Source organism: Phoenix dactylifera, chromosome 7 (genome assembly GCF_051530095.1).
Source record: "Phoenix dactylifera cultivar Ajwa chromosome 7, Ajwa_hap1_PhDact_Kaust_v1.1, whole genome shotgun sequence".
NCBI classification, from domain to species: domain Eukaryota; kingdom Viridiplantae; phylum Streptophyta; class Magnoliopsida; order Arecales; family Arecaceae; genus Phoenix; species Phoenix dactylifera.
The window spans coordinates 33,349,187-33,364,763 of record NC_143196.1 but is presented as its reverse complement, the minus strand read 5'-3'; the positions used below and the strand labels follow the sequence as shown (position 1 = coordinate 33,364,763).

The window sequence follows — 15,577 nt, the reverse complement described above, 5'->3', positions numbered from 1 at the left end:
TTGCAATAAATGGAGGAGCAATATGATTGTTTCCTCCAATAAAGTAAAGATATGTTATTCAAACAGAAACTATACTTGCCCTTCTTCACAAATTGACGTGAATAACATGTCACTAGTGCGGCAACATATGGTCCACCTATTAAAATTCGCATATTCGCTCTAACAAATACCGCTTTAGGATCATTTGGTATATACAATGAAGTGAATACCCATAAAATCCGCTTCTCTCCTTTAAAATAGCATTAAAAGAAACTACTAGAATCTCAATATAGACCCTCCCAGTTCTATCCCATAGGATAAAGTTACCAACGAACCTAATACGGGACACTCTTGTCATCCTGTCTTCCAGTTAATTAGAGCCTCCTATCAAATTCTAAATAAACTACAAAAAGTCATGTAAAAGATATCAGCTAAGGAAGCTCCTGCAATATTGGCTTTAAACAAAAAATACATGATAATTATCTATTTACCTTTTCACCACTATCATTGCCAACGACCCGTATCTCTAGTCCAACACAAGCAGCTTCAGGAGTGAGGGGGATCTCCTCATAGTTCAGAAACTTGATTGCTCCAGGGTCATAGCGAAAGAAGCCAAAATCATGTATCTGTTTAAGTATATAAAAACCAATAATGTCAGAACGCAAGTTGAATGAACTCTTCAAACAAAACCAGACATGCAGCTAACTGCAAAAATGGCCTGCAAGTGTAATAGATTTACGATCATTTATGCAACCATAGTAGCAACTTCAATAATTGAGCATATAAAGACATTTTTAAAGCATAGTAAATTAAGAAACACATGTTCTACATACATGAATAATTTTATAACTTATGCAAACCCCCTCTTCTTCCTCATCATTTCCTCTTAATTTTCTGCCTCCTCTTACTTCATAAATTTCTTTTGAATTTCTTAATGTTTTTCCTTCCAGTTTTCCTTTGACATTCCTCTTCTTCAAATTTTTTTCAAACATATGTGATCCCTGCTATCATCCTCTAGCATGTGAGACAACATATGCAGTTGCTTACCATCAGCACTACTTCCCACCAATATCTGGGATATATAACAAGATGGGATTGAGGTGGTTTCAATTAGTAATCTTCAACAGGAAGGTGATGGGCCTTGGAAGGCATCAATGTATTCATAAAGGATTTAGGTACCAGTGCATATTGGTCCATACTAGCTATACTAGATCATAATGTTAAGGTACCGATACCGATATGCTCCTGTACTAGTATTGTACCTACATATGTATAATAGCCTTATCTTTTGGTGTGCCAGCATTGGAGTGGTAGCATATACCAATACAGTCCTACACCATACTGGTTGATATCATACCAATAAGGTACCAATACTAAGTCTTTGTCCATATTACATCTTTGATCACTATAATTTAAGAGATGCTCATTATCGGCCACCCAGTAGGATAATTCAGGTTGTGTCGCAATCCTCAGGAACAAGATAAATGCAGAAAACACGAATTCATAGAACTGAATACTACACCAAAACCTAGTGAGAGATTTGGCATTGGTTTGGACCTAAACTTGACCTATGAAGTCCAGACAGTGGATATATGTCAAGTTCGAATTGGGTCAAATGCAGGTCAATTTCAGATCCGACCAATCAGCAAGACTACGTAGGAGATAGAAAATTTTGTACAGCAACTCCTAAATTTAACCTAATATGAATCATTACAACAGGTCTAAAACTGCACTTAAACTAGCACATAACTCAGGATTTGAGGTATTTGTTGAGTCAGGTTGAGTGCAAGTTATATTCTGCTCCACTCAACCATCTTGCAACCCCATGCAAGAGCTAGAATATTTTGCATGGCAACTCCAGACTCTAATGCATGGTGCATCCTAAAAGTAGCTCCAGAAAATCTGGTCTTAAGGAAGCATAACTAGCGTTCTCACCAAACTACTTGCATGCATTACAAATTCTTGAACTCTCTTATCAATAATTTGCAAATAACTCAACCCTACGCAAATACAATTAGATACTAGTTTCAAACTATTGTCAGCTTTCAGTCAATTCTGCACTTCCTTAATTTACTTTCAGAAGGTATGCATATATTCATGTCACTGACTAGTAGTTCAACCTGTCCTATCTACCAATTACTCCTATATTGGTAAGACTCTATCTCGAGAACCCCAAACTGATTACGGGACACAGTTTTGCTAGAACCAGCCGTTGAAATCTAATATCAAAGTCAACAAGAATTTACAGACAAATGATATCAAATACATAAAATGCAGAATTGATTAAAACTCAACACAAGAATCAAGAACAGTAACGTCTTACAGGATCCCTGTATATCGGAAATACTGGAATTTCCTCCCGATTAACAAACATAGCCTCCGCAACCACAGGACCTACACCAAGAAATCATGGAGACAGAACAATCAAATCAAGAACATAACATCACCATTTACGAATCGCAAGTCAAGAAGGGAAAGAACGGGCACAGTACCGGGCTTGACGACGTGGCGATTGGTGAGGATGATGCCGCGACCCTTGTCGACGACGAAGCCGGTGGCGTAGCTGGCACCGGCGGACTCCGTGTCGAATGCCCGTGTGGCGGTGGTCCGGAGGACGACCACCGCCGGTACGACCTTTCTGAGAGCCTTCCGCCAGTCCTCCGCCGTGGCGGCGCTCTCCTGGCACGGCGGCGCTTCGATCTCCATCCCGAGGTCCCCCTTCATGCACGACTCCATCCCGTCCGATCCCAGCCTCTCCAGCGCTTCCCCCTCCCCCATCTCCAACCCTTTCTCTCGATCGTGTTAATCAAGGGTTAGGGTTCTGGTGGCGGCGCGATCGCCGGCGTGGAGACGGGGGATTTAGGGAAATGAGGTCGAGCGGAGAGCGGAGGAGGGGCTTAAAAGGACCCAAAAGGAGCTAGGCGGAGACAACGCTTTTCCGGAGTGTACAATATTACGGCAATGCCCCTGACTGTATACCAGCTGGCAGCTGGGCATAAGAGGCTCTCACTTCCTGGTTCCTCCATTGTGCGCTCCCACACCGGCTGTAAGATCACCGCCGTCTTAAATGACGGGCTTTATTCGGCCGTTATCTCAGTAACTCGGCTAATTAGAATTACAAATTTTTTAATTGATGAACAGAGATTTAGCTATAATTTTGTTGTTATCCCATTGTAATCACCATGTGGATATTTTAATGGTCATGACTTCTTCTTTTTTGAAATAATTCTAATACAGGGAAGAGCTCCGCCAGTGATTTTTGGGGGTTTGCTATTTTGCCACGTTGGGGGTGTTGAAACTTTGATGTCAAAGAACCATAGAATATGGCTGAGAATTAAGTAAGCTTTAGCTGATGTAATAAAGATACCAATTATCATTCCAAAAATATGAAAAATAACTCATCCTGTCTCATAATATAGCTACACTAGAGAGCAAAACTAAGTAGTTGCTTGAATTGTGATACTTTGTTGCCCATTGATAGGTCTAGGCGCTTGCATTGGGACACTATGTATTGCTGTCCATTACGAGGAAAACAATGCAAAGAAATAGAGAACTATTTTAGCCAGCCAATATCTTGTGCTCAGTATCAGTAATGCACACTTTGTAGGCATGGGGTAGCCTATGTAGTTATATGCTCGCACATGAGTCAAGAGGCAACTAAGGAAACATGACCTATATTGAGACACCAACACTTTCTTGCTCAAGGAAACAAACATCTTTTGTTGTTTATTAGGGTACAAGATCAACTATGCAGTGGAAACTCTCTTTCTAGTGCAGGAACAAACAGAAGCCCGAATTGGACATCGAGATTCATGTTTGATGCAAAAAACACCTCCTTATAATTGGAGAATATAGCTTTACCTCCACCTTGCACTAAATGAAACTATCAAACTTTGATGTGTATCACATGCATGGTAAATGAAACTCACATCTCGATTCTGTTTTACTACAGCTGACAAACCAATCAGTGCCGAAAAGATGTTCAGATTCATGGTGAACAGATCTTTCTTCTTCCATAATATGATACCTATAATTTCTAAGAGAATCTCTTTGATACTCTAGTCACATTCTTCCAACAACAAAAGAAAGAAAGAAAGAAAGAAAGAAACATTTCACTTTAAATAAGTGCATGCCCCCATACTTTTGACAAAGGAGGAGCAAATGGATTTGACATATACATAGAGATAAAAATGAAAAAGTCCTTGGTCTTTAAGAATTGGTCATTCATCATACCTCTTAACCCACTAGGTATATCCTACTTATTCCTAGACATGCTCCTGAGAAATGAAGAGCTCTTTGCTATCTCCCGCAACGGTTTATCTGTGAATCTAATAAGATTATAAGTAAAACCTCCAGCTAAAGTCCCTATTATAGGTCCAAGAATATAGACCCAAATCGCCTTATAGTTATGCATGATTATGGCTGGTCCTAGGCTTCTTGCAGGATTCATTGATGCTCCTGATATTGGCCTGAAAAGAGAAAAAAAAAAAAATCTTATATTTATCATACCGACCAAAAACTAAAATTTATGTTTGAACTGAATTTGATGGGCACTGTACATCTTTCATCTGCAGGATAATCATGGCTAATTTAATGTTGAAAAGGATAATAAGGTAGAACAGAAGAAAAGATTGCGTAGACTTTTCTGGCAAGCATGATTGAGAGATGATCAGAAATTACCCTGCAATGAAGACATTTAAAAGTATAGTGGCTCCAACAGCAATTCCTGCTAACTCCCCTATCTGAAATACACACAAGTAAATGAATACAGTTAAGAGGAAATAATCTGGGCATTAAGCTATGAGATATTTTCTTTTCTCTTTCGTTTCCAAATGCATCAATTAAGAATCTGAAAAAGGAAACAAAGCAGATACTGACTGCTCTAGTGTCTGTTGCGACGCCTGAAATGACAAACATCAAGCTAAAAGATATAATAATTTCAAAGACAAAAGATTGAATTGGTGATCCAACTGGGGTAGTTCCATAGAAGTGTTCAGCCCTTGGATTCAATAGCAAATATAGTGCACCACTTCCAAGTATGGATCCCACTAATTGCGCTACGATATAAAATGGCACCTGCATGTATGTAAATGAAAATATACTAATAATTAGGACTTTACACCGCATACTTTTATAATTTTATAAGTCATATAAAGATATGAGATGCCAAGCAAGAGTAAACAAAAAGTACATTGATTCAAGAACTTTTGATCAACAGTGTATTGATAAGAATCTAACAACCTTGATTTGAGGATTAAGAACCTAAGATACATTTAACATATGCAGCCTCGTCCCCCTCTTAAAATTAGGCCCTATTTGGGGGAGCTATTGGCAGTAGTTCTGAAGTAGAGCTGTTAGAGGTAGAACTTTCTGAAGTAGAGTTTATATAAAAAGCTATTTGTTGTTTGGTAACCATATTTCTAAAGTGCTATGGCACTTTAACATGTGTTTGGTAAACAAACTGAGAAAGTACTTTTATATGACAAAATTACTATAAAAAACATTGCATAGTATTATACAACAGATCATAATAAATTATAACATTTATTAATACATAAATATATGATATAGTATAATATTATTGTAATGTAATATAATATTATTATAATATAGTAATATAACATTATATACTATAGCATAATAATTTAATATAATAATAAATTATTTAACATAACATATCAATGTATTATGATATAATGTAATATAATATTATATTTATAATATAATACAATAATAAAGGTACGAAATATTATAATTATTAGCGTACATTAATTTTTCATAATATAACATAATATTAAATTATTTAACATAACATATTAATGTATTATGATATAATGTAATATAATATTATATTCATAGTATGATATAATAATAGAAAACAAGAATACATTTTCTTGCATGGAAGGGAGTCTGATCCATGGCTAAGATTTTTTGTTAGGACTCCAGCAGATTTTTAGGTTTATAAAAGGACAAATTATGTAATTGTTATATTTTATTATAGATATTTTAGATAAAAAATAGCTTTCCAACAAAGCTCAAACAGCTTTATTGAAAAGCTTCAAAATAAAGCTTCTTCCGGAAAACTATTTTTAGCTTTCTGAAAAAGCTAAAGTAATTTTTCGAATTTTTTATCAAACACCCTTTTTTTCAATCAAAAAGTATTTTTGGAGGGCCAGAAAGTGCTTTTTGGTCCTCCAAAAGCTTCCCCAAATAGGGCTAGTCTTTTGCTAGAAATAGACTTAACCAGACTGCTTTATTGGAACAAGCCATCTTTTTATATCTAAGTAGTTATTTGATGTGCATAACCTAAGATCCAAACCAGGTTTTTACTTGAAGGAAGATTTGTTTTTTCGCGGGTAATATCTAATCCGAAACGTCAACAAGCATGCCACTAGACCTATCTTTTGGAATTCAGAATCTTTGTCATTAGTTCATGACATTCTTCCACTCTCAGTTCGAGTGACGTCATATATGCGGGCTGCTCCAAATTTGACAATGACAGTAGGCACCTTTATTGATTCCTAGTCAATCGGCATATCTATCTAAATGGATTTTGACTCCAACCTATACCAAATTTGATTGGTTTCGAATCCAACAATCAGATCTAATTTTGGCTGGGTCTGAGACTCAAATACCTGCCCGTCTATCTATCAGTTTAATCTAACATTGCATGAAATAATGGCCAATATGATATCATTATGTTAAGAGACTTTCCCATCCTCCCTTGTCCATTTTCTAATGAACCTTTTAATTACCAGATAAAATGACTAAAAGAGTTGTTTTTTAGAAATAATAACTAAAACATTGTCAATCTCATTTGGATTATCAAATTATATTTAGATATCTCAGTCAATATATTGATCCAGCATCAAATTAACAGTCCCCAAGATTCCATACATTGACTGAGATATTGGCCATTCGGATTGTCGACACTCTTTTTTTTGTGAAAAAAAAGGTGGGGGAAGAAGAGAGAACAAAAGCCCTCCCAATAGCAACCCATGAGAACCAGCCAAGAAAGTGAGATGTTCATCAGCTAACCTGTTTCAATGGGAATTGCTTGAAAACAGAGAAGGTAATGGTGACAGCAGGATTGAAATGAGCTCCAGAAATGTGTCCAACGGCGTATACCATCACCATAACAATCAAACCCCATGTAATGCAAATCCCTGGAAACGTCACCTGGCCATACATCTTGTTCACAATCACCGATCCACACCCGGCAAACACCACGAAGAACGTTCCAATGGCCTCCGCAATCAACTATATATATCATTGTACAGCAATAGTGAAAAAAAAATCACAGGTCATTAATATTGTAAGGTATTGTATTAGCATGCAAAAAAATATATATACCTTTTGTGTGACATTCACCATTGCAGCAGAACAAAATCCCGAATCCCGGTCGGGGCTGCCGCAATAGCTGCCATTTTCCACCTTGATCTCTGCCTCGTTGTAATTGGATGATGAAGAACCCATGGCCAATGGAGATCAAAATTCTCCTTGAAAGAAGAAGAAGAAGAGTGGGGTAATGAGAGAAAGGTTATGAGAATAATGAGAGAAGGGTCATGAGAATGAGATGGTGGTCAACTGGCGTTCGTAGGATGAGGAGATCTTATAGGAGAGTTTTTCGTTGGTAGAAGTTTTATAGGATAAATGCTGTTTTTTCAGTTAGCTATCTTCAGAGTCCTTCGCTTTTTTAACGGTTCAGAGGATTATACGGAGATAGATAAGAGTGGAGATTGAAAAGCGAGATTATCCAAATCCCCATTTTAACATTTATCATGGATTATTTTAACACCATGTATGACGTTATAAGGTCCTTTGTTTCGAGTTTTGGTGTTGATTTTTTTTTTCCACAAAAATTTTTGCCACCATTTGCCTAATTTTTTATTTCCTATATTTTACTTTTTAAAAATAAAATCAGAGAAAATAAGAGAAAAAACATGTTGGTACTATTGTTTATATTTTTTATTTTTAAAAACAAGAAACTTATACTTTTTATCACCATCATGAACACCGTCTACACCATCACCATTGTCGTATTTGTTGCCACTACTACTGCCGCCACCGCCGTTATCGCTTTCATCACATTATTGTCGCCAGCATTTCCACCTCTATCACATTGCCAACACCTAGGTCATCACCATTACCGCTATTGCCACACAATTATTGCTATCATCACCGCTTCTATCGCCTAGTTGGCACTTCTGCCACCATCATCACCTCCACTACCTTCACCGCATCACTATTGCCATCGTCATTACCTCTACCATATCATTGGTACCCTTGCTACTATGATGCGCCATCCTCGCGGTCATTACCACCTTGCCACCGCTGCCGCCGCCAGTATTTCTCCTGTCTCCATTATTACTACCATCATATCTAGCACTATCATCATGTTTTAAAAGATAATTGATGGTACCAAACATATTTATATTTTAAAAATTAAAAGAATAAAATTTTTACCTCTCTATTATGAAAATAGAGAAAATAAAAATGATGCCAAACTGTATATAAACATCTAGCATTGTCGTTAAAAAGCATTTTAGTGACAAAATGTTCCATGCAACCATTTATACGCATTATTTTCAAAGCAAGATAATGCTACAGCTCTGACATTTCATCTTCGGTGCCAATAAAAGTATAAGGTGCTTAATTTCCAGCATAACTGAAGTAAGAAGAAAAGTTTACTTCAACTACTTTCACAAACGTTTGAAATGAATTTGTGGCATCACAATGTTCAGGACAAAAGAAACAACCTGTTATGAAGGAAAAATGAAATTCTATTGCACGAAGAAGCTGAGTGTTTATTATTCTATCAACACTTCAACAAAGACACCACACAAAAGTAAAGGACAACAACATATGACCTACTAAATATCAACAATTTCACCAGTCACCTGATACCATCGTGGCCTGGACTGGCATCACCCTGCTATCTTATTTTCTTATAAAAAGACAACAGACAGTAAAACCAAAACAAAGTGATCTGTCATTTTGAAGGCACTTCCGAAGGGCAGTTGCCAAGAGACAGCTCGGTTGGAGTGCAGACAAAGGCCCTTTGCTGCAAATGCCTCCAGCTCTGCTCCATACTGACCTGCACCATCTCAGCCAGCATCTTCTTCGCCTTACCTGCACGATCCTCACCATCTATATGAGACACAATATTACTCACTATGTTCTCGAGAGTGTCTGCCTGCAACTCTGACCTTGAATATGGCGAGTTCCTCAGTAAGTGTAGAAGGGTGCGAGCTTTTGATTGAGACTTGGGTGTCCCCTGAACAGTGAGCTCAAGAAGACCAGGAATTACACCTTCTCCAAGAATTACTTCTCTGTATCTACAGCGATCACTTTCACACATTGTCAGAAGGGCTCCTACCGCATGCTCCCTACTTTGGGGAGAGCCTTCCTCGAGAACTTCGACTACTGTGAGAACACCACCTTCTTCAGCTGTCAAAGCAGTTCTCCCCTCGTCAAAGGCCACCAATGACTCCAAAAGGGCACTGCACTTTTCAACTATTTTGGAGGATTTCTTCCAGCTCTTCAGTAAGTTGATCAAAGGGGCAATAGGTCGCAGTGAGAGGATGGTGCTGATATTATCTGGAATTGTGGAGAGATTGTAGAGAGCCATAGCAGCATCAACCTTGGCTTGTGAGTTTCCATCTCTAACGATTTTGACAAGGAGGGGGATGGCACCAGCCGCACTGATGGTGGGCTTATTGATGGATGAGGCAGAGAGGGTAAGGATAGCAGCAGTAGCATACTCCTGTAAGCACAGATTTGTTGATTGCAAGAATCCAATGAGTGGCTCAAGTGCACCAGCATCCACTATCCTTATCTTGTTCCTGTAAATGAAAGTTCACATTGAATTCAGTAAACATTTTATACAAATTTGAGCAGCATTACATTACATATCAGATTACTCTAGTTGTATGACTGAACCTAGCATAATTATCGTAGTAGCTTCTAAGTGTTGCAGTTCACCAACATGCACGAATGCAGACCATAGAGAGTATGTGAGTACAGAGAAGTGTGAGACAATAATTTTTGGAATGTACAAATTAAGCCTTCTTCTTTCTCCTACTGAGAAAAGGTTAAGAAAGTCAATGCTACATCACCAACAATTATAGCACCTTTAGCCATTGTGCTCTTTCAATTGCACATAATATATTAGGACTCACGTTGGCATATGTTTAGTTCCATATCGGTTATATACTGGGTAAATCTTGAATACCTATACAGGGCCAAGGAGCCCCAAATAATACCTTCTGGCTAGCTTTTTTGGATGAGGTATTGGATTATTGCAAATAGTATCAGAGCGGACCTAGCTCATGACCCATATGTACTAGGAGACATTGCAGCACGAGTCTATTTGAATTGACCATGAGCTGATCGTGGTGTTTGTGATTGAATTTGAATGTATTTGAATTTTTAGCCTAGCGAAGATATTATAGCTTAAATGGGGGGAGTATATGAGGACATGTGCCCACATTAGTTATGCACTTGGTAGATCTTAGGTACTTATACAAGGCCAAGAAACTCAAATAACACCTTCTGACTAGCTTTTTTAGGTGAAATCCTGAGTTGTTACATAATAATTATCCATAATGCTACCAAAGCTTGTCAAAAGAAACCATCTTTTGAGTAAAGAAAGTTTACATTGACACATTCTGGTTTTGCATGCCTGGCACTAATCAGCTATGACTGCATAGGCCAATGAGTCAGCACAATATGAGTTAATAACAATGAATATAGGACTGATAACCATTGATAGTATAGTAAAGAAATCACCCCCCTCCCCACCCCACCCACACAGATGACATGATCTTCCAATGAGTTCCTTTTGCTTCACCACCAAGAATATGCCGCATCAAAGCCATATCGGCTAAATGAACTGATGTCTGATCCAAGAAAGCTTGCTTTGATATCTTATATGAATAGGTGTTGAAATCCAAGTGAAGGGAGTTATGCAAAGACAAGGACCTGTAGTAAAAAAGTTTTAAGGCCAGCCAGCCAGTACAAAGATCTACCTTAGTTGTACAACTTCCATGCATACATCATGGTAGAAAAACTTTAATGTTCCTATAAGCATAGAAGTGATTTCCAGACAAAGAGGTGAAAAGGCAATCCTTGATAAAGTATAGACTATAGGCCAAATAACATAATTGAAGATTGGAACACAATTGACATTGATTCATAACTCTGAGCTTCTTTAAAGTACAAACTGCCCCATGAATTAAACAACTCTTTCTATCTCACAATTCAAATGGATGCTAATAACTTCATCAACTATACACAAACATACAGATCTGTGCATACATGCATATAACTAGAATATTGTTAGAGGAACAAAAGAATACTTTTTTTCTAGATTAATGAAGCATGATGATGTACAGGACCATCTCTTTCAAATTATAAAATCAGGACACATAACGATCCCTGACTCATTATGATGAAAAAAATTGGTGGTTGGGGGGTGGGGGGGGGGGGTTGACATATCAAATGCATGTAACAGGGCATATGAAATAAACATGTCATATTGGAATGACATGTATGCCTACAAGATTTGTGGTTTCAGCCTGATGTCTTGGGAAGAGGTTCTCCCATAAAATCTAGAAGGTTGGTGAAAAAGAAACCAGCCAAATTAGTTACATGGTATAACCTCTTAAAATTAAGGACGAAGATTGTTAAGGTTGTTATACAGCCACATATGCATGATTTTTATAGATATTTAAATGGAAAAACAAAGTGTTTAAACAGCAAGAAAGTTGACTCTATTTTTGTCCTCTTTGTCCCCTTTCTGTTATTCTGCACAACCACATTGCTTTCATATTGTAATAATACCGAAGAATGACAGACTTTTCTTCCTCCCGAAATCATCAGCATCTTGTTTTATCCTCTTTCCTTTCCTAGTCTTTTTCAATGCTATACACATGTTTACACACATACACACACACACACACAAAGATACGAGTTTTAATCACTCTACACTTGAACACCCAGGAATGATTTGCCATTTTGGAACATCATCACACCTGTTTTCTGATAGCACTAAAGGAGACAACCCTCTCCAGAGGCTTAGAAGGAGTCTAAAACTAGAAGAAGTGGAAGTATATGTAAGACATAAACTATAAGCCATGAGCAGAACTAAAACTCAATACCATATATGTAATTAATCAAAAAAATGAATACTATTTTAAAAAAAAAGGATTTGAAAGACAACTTGATGAAGGGGAAAAAGAATCTATTTGTTTTTCAACAAATAGAGCAAATGACCGAATAGAAGTGCATTTCAAGCAAGATCACTTTGCCTAAGCATGTCACTTCGACATAATAGATGAATCTTTTCAGAATCTCTACCATAGATTCATTTCATATCAGTTGCAAAAAATAATCAAGGCCATGCCTAATTACTTAATAGAAGCTCATAACAAATTATCATTGTTCAAAAGAAGATGCATCAACAACAATACTCTGGGTTTCTCAACATAAAAAAGACATCATCTAAATTATATAGAAAAATTAAGGCGTCATGATGACAAATAACTTACATGAGAAATGTTAGCTCCCACAAAATTTTATGGGATATACAAAAACTGATCAGATCCTTCACGTTGTGCAAGGAATAATGGTGGCTCATTAGATATGCACCAAATATTCCTCAATTACTCCAATACAATATAATAATAATGAACAATAAGAATGAAAATGAGGGTGCCAACTGGTTGAGTTGGTAAAGGAACGGGGTGTTGGATACCAGGGACCTGGGTTCATCCCACTCTCGGGTTTCCTCCAGTCTTAAGTATGGAAGAAAAAAAAGCAGGTTCCCTCCCATCCCAGTATGCAAAAAGTATTATGGGAAACAATTGCTTATGTTGCTTGCAGATATCCTTCCATAAACTTAACTGTTAGCCAAAGTAATGAACTCCAAAATTTCTCCATTGCTTTGACAAATCGGACTACAAAAGTAACCATAGAAAATTTGAAACCTTCAATTTATCTCACTTTGAAAAGAAAAAAGAGATTAATTTATGCCGACTACCCACAAAACCGAAGACAAGTACCGAAGGAGAAAGAGAATTAACAGAGCGACAGAAGAACTAAGCAAAGCTTCGACTAAAACAAACACAATAAAATAAGTTACGGTTCGAATATAAGTGATCACAAACCAGAAAAATAAAAAAGAGCAATTTTTGCCATGGAAAACACTAAAGCTCGAACCTTTCGTCCTTGACGGCGAGATTCAGAAGAGCAAGTATGGCGGCCTCGCCGGACTGCGGTTCGCCCGAACGAAGCATCACCACGAGGGGATCGACGGCACCGGAGAGCTGCCGCCGATGCTTCGATGAAGTCTTTGTCAGCCGCCGGATCACTCTTGCCGCCTGGATCCGGCACTCCACATCCTCCGATCGGATCCGCTCCATAATCCCCTTCGCCGCCGCCTCCTCTTCCCCCCGCCCGCTGCCATCCTCGCCGGAGACCCGGGCCTCCGACGACGCCATTCCACTCCCCGGATTCGTCCTCTCTCTCTCTCTCTCTCTGCCCCTGGAGCCGTGAGCGGAACCATGAGAGGGAAGAGGGGACCTCGGAAGGGCATTTATGCAGGACAGCGGTCGGAGATAGCAGCGCCGACGATTCGTTAGCGCTCCGTTAGTTATCGGGACGGAGCTCGTCCCCTCTCGCGTAGCCGACGGCTCGTCTCGGCTAGCTTGATCGAAATTCTACTATTTGTCTTTGCTCTGGAGTTCTGGGATGTGAGCATCAGACGGCTGGGATTTACTGAAGGACGGTGGTCCCCGGAGTTCCATCAATAGGATTAAATGTGCCCCATTTAATCCTATGGGCCGTCGAAAAATGTGACGTGGATTCCTATGGGCCGTCCATTGAGCTGATCGCCATGATGTGGACCTCGACGGCCGACGCGTCATCAGGGTTACCTGAGTGTGGTCCAAGGAGGCGAACGGCAACTCTTTTGGTTCGACATCTTGATCAGGATCGGACGACTGTGGATTCTTGATTTATACTTTTGGGTGGAATCAAGGAAGAGAGAGATGATATGGATAAACACGAATTTTAAGGAGCCTCGAGGTAACTTCGCCGCCGTGGGAAAAGTTTAAATATTTAAAAGACTGCAACTACATGTACATTCAGCTGACATATAACACATGTATCATGTACCGGTTCTCTCCTTCCAAAAGAGAGCTAGAGTTAAAAATTAAGCTTGCAAGTGATTTCATTCACCTTTTTTAAACTTATTTTACGGATATTATCTTCGTGAAAAAGTTTGGCGAAAGCATCTTAAGAAATTTTTTATCAGAGTACAATAATAGTATATTGATTGATGACTAAAGAAGTTTATCAATCGGCAACTTTGCTATTTTTTTTAACTTGAACAATTGATTTAAAGTACTCCATTTTCTTCCCATTGTCCGTTTCGATTCGGAGCATACCAAGCCGTGCTAGCGATGGAACAGGATGAGTCTAGCATTCAAAATAGAAAACTGGAGAGAGAGAAAGAAGAAAAGAGAGAAAAAAGATAAAAAAGAAGGAAGGAAGGAGAGAGGGAGAGGGAGGAAGGATTGCCAGAGATATCTGGGGCCAGAGCAAGAGTTCGGCCCTCTGGACTTCTATTTCTAACGAAACAAAGGTCCGTCAAGCTTTTTTTTATTTTAAAAATTGAAAATAAAGTTGGTAAGAAATTTGCCGATTTCACTAAAAATTTGGACTTATTTTTTAATTTTGAAAATTTTGGCCGACTTCACATAAAATTTGGGCAAACCCAGCCCTTGCCGACTTCATTTAGAATTTTCAAAATAAAAAAATAGGAGTTCGAAAGGCGAACTCTTCTCTCTTCCCCTCTCTTTTTTCTCTCTCCTATTTTTTCTCTCCTTTATCCTCTTTGTTGTGTCGATACAGGCCGGACACAGAACAGCATAGGGATGTACTTAACCGTGCTACCAGCCAACTGGCATGGGCTCCGGTACCGGCACGATGAATCTTGATTGAAAGTATAATTATCTATGTAGTTACTTACCTGCATAATTTTTTTTGTTTTGTTGTTGTTGTTTGTTTTCTGAGGAAGGGGGTGAGCGATGCAAATTACATAGGCCCCGGATAAACATGCCCCATCAAGTCAGAACAATCCAGTTTTCTCAGTTCTCTTGATTATAAGCATAGCGCGCTTAGCAAATAGCTTTCAATCTAGTCAAAATAATATTTTCCGCAAGATAAGAATAGGATGTCTCAAAACTTTAAACTTGCCAGGAGATGAATCATTTATATAACTCCTCCTTAAAATATATAACAAATATGTATATTGAAATATATAATAGATATGTATAAATTCAAGAGCTTTTGATTCCAAAGACCTAACAGTATTAAGTGGATAATTCGCAGTTGTATCAGAAAGAAAGATTCATTAGTTATCCATGATTCTCATCCAATTTCCAAAGAGTCAACATTCCTCCAAGATGCATCAGCAAATAATATTGAACAATTATAATCGCATGACATTGATACCATATTTATTTGGCAAATAAGAACCCTTTAATATTCTGTAACCAAAACTGCAAGTTCTGTTTCTTAATAACTATAAATA

General features: G+C 38.1%; 3 protein-coding genes across 6 annotated transcripts in view; all 3 read right to left on the bottom strand.

Moving 5' to 3' along the window:
- DEG7 (DegP protease 7) overlaps window positions 1-3,027 on the bottom strand; it is a 30,860-nt gene extending 27,833 nt beyond the window's left edge. For both annotated transcript variants that reach the window (XM_039127094.2, XM_039127095.2), the window contains exons 1-3: window positions 2,472-3,027; window positions 2,303-2,373; window positions 471-605 (exon numbers count right to left, since the gene is read on the bottom strand). In XM_039127094.2, the coding sequence (XP_038983022.2) occupies window positions 471-605; window positions 2,303-2,373; window positions 2,472-2,757 (492 nt within the window). In that variant the 5' untranslated portion in view covers window positions 2,758-3,027. The remainder of the gene's footprint in view (window positions 1-470; window positions 606-2,302; window positions 2,374-2,471) is intronic.
- An 821-nt stretch (window positions 3,028-3,848) lies between these two features.
- Window positions 3,849-7,854, bottom strand: LOC103701924 (putative aquaporin NIP-type). Of its 2 annotated transcripts, XM_008784142.6 has the most exons (5): window positions 7,333-7,854; window positions 7,018-7,239; window positions 4,858-5,055; window positions 4,660-4,721; window positions 3,849-4,448 (listed from the first exon to the last, which is right to left on the bottom strand). In XM_008784142.6, exons 1-5 carry the CDS (start codon window positions 7,453-7,455, stop codon window positions 4,235-4,237), a joined length of 819 nt encoding a protein of 272 aa, XP_008782364.1. In that variant the 5' UTR covers window positions 7,456-7,854; the 3' UTR covers window positions 3,849-4,234. The 2 variants fall into 2 exon arrangements, with proteins under 2 accessions (XP_008782364.1, XP_089780220.1); XM_089924094.1 differs by having other exon boundaries at window positions 4,338-5,055.
- An 887-nt stretch (window positions 7,855-8,741) lies between these two features.
- On the bottom strand, window positions 8,742-13,667 carry LOC103701923 (ARM repeat superfamily protein). Of its 2 annotated transcripts, XM_088701801.1 has the most exons (3): window positions 13,201-13,633; window positions 9,189-9,824; window positions 8,742-9,111 (listed from the first exon to the last, which is right to left on the bottom strand). In XM_088701801.1, the coding sequence occupies exons 1-3, from the start codon at window positions 13,479-13,481 to the stop codon at window positions 9,108-9,110; spliced, it is 921 nt and encodes a 306-aa protein (XP_088557927.1). In that variant the 5' UTR covers window positions 13,482-13,633; the 3' UTR covers window positions 8,742-9,107. The 2 variants fall into 2 exon arrangements, with proteins under 2 accessions (XP_088557927.1, XP_008782362.2); XM_008784140.5 differs by having other exon boundaries at window positions 8,742-9,824; window positions 13,201-13,667.
- Window positions 13,668-15,577: the final 1,910 nt, after the last annotated feature.